This window comes from Carlito syrichta, unplaced genomic scaffold (genome assembly GCF_000164805.1).
Source record: "Carlito syrichta isolate Samal-C Ts95f unplaced genomic scaffold, Tarsius_syrichta-2.0.1 Scaffold143064, whole genome shotgun sequence".
Lineage (NCBI taxonomy): Eukaryota > Metazoa > Chordata > Mammalia > Primates > Tarsiidae > Carlito > Carlito syrichta.
Window position 1 is genome coordinate 113,459 of NW_007087160.1, and position 4,215 is coordinate 117,673.

At 42.8% G+C, this 4,215-nt stretch overlaps 1 protein-coding gene across 5 annotated transcripts in view; it reads right to left on the reverse strand.

Moving 5' to 3' along the window:
• The window catches only part of PRPSAP2 (phosphoribosyl pyrophosphate synthetase associated protein 2), a 54,266-nt gene that overhangs the window by 37,605 nt on the left and 12,446 nt on the right, over window positions 1-4,215 (reverse strand). For all 5 annotated transcript variants that reach the window (XM_021708609.1, XM_021708607.1, XM_021708606.1 and 2 more), the window contains 2 exons: window positions 3,363-3,535; window positions 156-271 (listed from right to left, as the gene is read on the reverse strand). In XM_021708609.1, coding sequence (XP_021564284.1) covers window positions 156-271; window positions 3,363-3,516 — 270 coding nt within the window. In that variant the 5' untranslated portion in view covers window positions 3,517-3,535. The remainder of the gene's footprint in view (window positions 1-155; window positions 272-3,362; window positions 3,536-4,215) is intronic.

A 4,215-nucleotide genomic window follows, 5' to 3' on the forward strand; every position in this document is an offset into this window, starting at 1 on the left:
ACTCCAACTCAAAAATAAATAAATAAATAAATAAATTTTAAAAATAGTACTTTAAGCAGAATACATTAAGCTTTTAATCCTTTAGGGGAAGCCCAAGGAAATATACTTTTCAACCTTAATGAGAACATTAAAATAAAAAATTGGAGCTAGCTTACCTCTTCTTGAATATACTGTAATAGGAATGGAGATGCTCTTAAATTATCAACGGGAATATTGAAGAAGCCCTGAATTTCCTTCTGGTGTAAATCCATAGTAATAAGATGAGTTAGACCTTTGGAAATAAAGTAGACACAAGCACATAGTTTTAAAACAAGTTTCACTGTGTGAAATAAGTACTGCATAAAATACTGTATAAAATAAAATACTATATATAATAAACTACTATTTAAAAATTGCTCTCCCATTAAAAAAAAAAACTCAGCACTTTTGTTTTTCAGAGTTTTTAGTATATGAGATATATGATTTTCATATTAAAGTCTTGAGACCAGGCGCAATGGCTCATGCCTGTAATCCTAGCACTTTGTGAGGCCAAGGCAAGAGGACTGCTTGAGCCTAGGAGTTCAAGACCAGTGTAGGCAACATTGGAAGACCTCCACAAATAAATAATTAAATAAAAATAAAGTCTTGAAATAGCAAAGATGATAATAATACAGAAAATTCTCTTAAACTTTTGTTATAGCAAATTATCTCCTTGAAATTTCCTTAACAGGCAAGGCAAAATCGTAAGATATCAAGACAAACACACCTGCCTAGATATTAAGGAAAATAAAGAGCCTTCACTCTCATTGTGTTCTTAAAGGATTTTGAAATGATCCCAGAAAAGTATAGGGAAAATTTGGTCTGAAAGTTTTTTTTATTTTTTATTTTTATTTTTTGAGTTGGAGTCTCACTCTGTCGCCCAGACTGGAGTGCAGTGGCCGTTCCCGGCCACCGCAGCCTCAACCTGCTGGGCTCTGGCAATCCTTCCGCCTCAGCCTTCCGAGTAGACAGAATTACAGGCATGCGCTACCACGCCCGGCCGATTTTTTGATTTATTGTAGAGATGAGGTCTCGCTGCCCACGGGTCTCGAACCCGTGGGCTCAGGCAATCCACTCACCTCAGCCTCCCAAAGGCGCGGGATTACAGGCTGAGCCACCAAGCCCGGCTGAAAGTTTTTTTAAAGCCAGATACTGTGGCTCAAGTCTGTAATCCTAGACTTTAAGAGGCAGAGATAAGAGGACTGCCTTGGGGGTTCAAGACCAGCCTGAGCAACATGTTGAGACCTCATTTCCACAATAAATCAAAAAATTAGTCAGCTGTGGTGGCACACACCTGTGGTTTCAGCTATTTGGAAGGCTGAGGCAGAAGGATCACATGAGCCCAGTAGGTGGAGGCTGAGGTAGCTGTGAGCGTGCCACTGCACTCTAGCCTGGGCAATGGAGTGAGACTCTGACTCAAATAAATAAATAAATAAATAAATAAAATAAAAAAATTGTAAATAAATAAAATAAAAAATATTTGCTGGTGGCTCACATCTGTAATCCCGGAGCCCACAGGTTTGAGACCAGCCTGGGCAACTTGACGAGACCTGTTCTCTACAATAAATCAAGAAAAATTAGCCAGGTATGGTCGTGTGCATCTGTGATTCCAGCTATTTGGAAGGCTGAGGCAGAAGGATTGCCTGAGCCCAGCAGGTTGAGGTTGCAGTGGCTGTGACCATGGCACTGCACTCCAGCCTGGGTGACAGAGTGAGACTCCTACTCAAAAAAAAAAAAAAAGCAATATTTGCCCAAAAGAACAGGAAAGTGAGCCTGGTAGCCAACCAAAGGGCAAGGCTGGAAGGGCAGATGGAATCTTTCCAGAAGAGTCAATGAGCCAACATGTTCCCTGTCATGGTATTTTCAATGGGGTAGACTGCTGAGGTTGCAACTGGAATTTGGGTTTTTGAAAATTTTACTTTGTTTTTGCCTTTACTGGAATACCATCTTAGAAAGTTCTAGAGTAAGTACACATGTTCAAATGCAGTGATAAAGGAACTTGCTATTTTTTTATTTCTGTGCAAATACTTTGTGATATGTACCTTCTATAATCAAATACACATGTATAAGCACACATACACAAATGTGTCTACACACATACACAATAAAAACTATGGCCGGGCGTAGTGGCTCAAGCCTGTAATCCCAGCATTTTGGGAGGCCGAGGTGAGAGGATTACCTGAGCTCAGGGGTAACCTAGTGAGACCTCATCTCTACAATAAATCAAAAGAATAAGCTAGACGTGCCAGTGCATGCTTGTAATTCCAGCTAATTGGAAGGCTAAGGCAGAAGGATCCTCTGAGGCTAGTAGGTATTGGCTGTGGTGGTCATGAGCGTGCCACTGCACTCCAGCCTGGGTGATAGAGTGAGATAAGACGCTAACTCAAAAAAACTCCAAAAAACCCTCCCAAAATTATGAAGATTACTTAGAAACAAGGGGAAATTCTTAGATGGTACCTGAAAATATCTAACACAATATATATGGTTTACAAAGTAGGCCTATGTGAGCCTGGTGTAGCAACACATGCCTGTACTATATTCAGGAGGTTGGGACAGGAGGATAGTTTGAGCCTAGGAGTCCAGCTTGGGGAACATACCAAGAGCCTGTCTCTAAAAACAAACAAACAAACAAACAAATTAATACATTTTTCTAATTTTTTAAAAATTAAAAAAATATGCCTATCTATCCTGAGAAAAAGAGGCTAAAGAAAAAATAGTTGCCTTGTTTGACTTCGGCAGTGGGGTTCAGAATGACTTCTCCCCTTTCCAGACAATTTTAATATACTATAAGCTGTCATAGCAACACAATTTTAAAACAAAGAAGTTAAAAAAAATAAGTCATTACATTTGTGTTTTAGCTGAGAAAAGAGAGAATTCACTGCATTGTCTTCTCATTATAAACTAATTGCCTTTAAAAGCTGCATCACTATATTTAGTCTCAGGATGCCTCATTTCTTTCTTTTTTTTTTTTTTAGTTGAAGTCTCACTCTGTTGCCCAGACTGGAGTGCAGTGGCATGCTCCCGGCCACGGCAGCCTCGACCTGCTGGGCTCTAGCGATCCTTCCGCCTCGGCCTTCCAAGTAGCTGAAACTGCAGGCACACCCCACTAATTTTTGATTTATTGTAGAGATGAGGTCTCGCCAAGTTGCCCGGGCAGGTCACGAACCCGTGGGCACAGGGAATCCACTCACCTCGGCCTCCCAAAGCACTAGGATACAGGCTGAGCTACCGAGCCTGGCCTAGTCTAAGGATCCTAATTAAAATAACTGAATATTTTGAAATTTCTAAAGTAAAATTAAAACACCCAGGCCCCCAACTGTCAATTATCTGCCATTTTTACTTACCAGCTTTGCACATCATGGAAGCCAGCAATTTCGAGACGATGGAGCCTCGTTTTCTCATCTTGCACTGCTTGCTGTAAGGAAAGTAGGGGATCACGCCAATGATGCTCTTGGCACAAGAGGTCTTGCATGCATACACCATGATCAGGAGCTCCATGATGGTGGTGTTTACATCCCTGCAGCCAAGACACAGAGTTCCATCAAGGGATCTGCAATAATATCTCCCTGTTCCAACAAGCATCAGCCTCCAAAAGACTTAAGGCGTAAGACATGAAAAGGAAATCAACAAGGTCTTTCTTCTCAGGTCTCTATCAGCTTCCCCACATTCACTCTCAGCCAATGACCCTACTTTCTTTTTTTTTTTGAGTCGGAGTCTCATTCTGTCGCCCAGACTGGAGTGCAGTGGCCGCTCCCGGCCACCACAGCCTTGACCTGCTGGGCTCCGGCGATCCTTCTGCCTCAGCCTTCCGAGTAGCTGGAATTACAGGCGCGCGCTACCACACCTGGCTGATTTTTTGATTTACTGTAAAGATGAGATCTCGCTGCCCAGGCGGGTCTCGAACCCGCGGGCTCAGGCAATCCACTCACCTCAGTCTCCCAAAGGCGCGGGATTTCAGGCTGAGCCACCAAGCCCGACTAGAAAGACACATTTGAAAGAGAGAGTGGACCTGCCTGGGCAACTTGGTGAGAACTCATCTCTACAATAAATCAAAAATTAGCCGGACGTGGTAGCACGCGTCTGTAGTTCTAGCTACTTGGAAGGCTGAGGCAGAAGGATCGCTGGAGCCCTGCAGGTCGCGGCTGCGGTGGCTGGGAGCGGCCACTGCACTCCACTCTGGGTGACAGAGAGAGACTC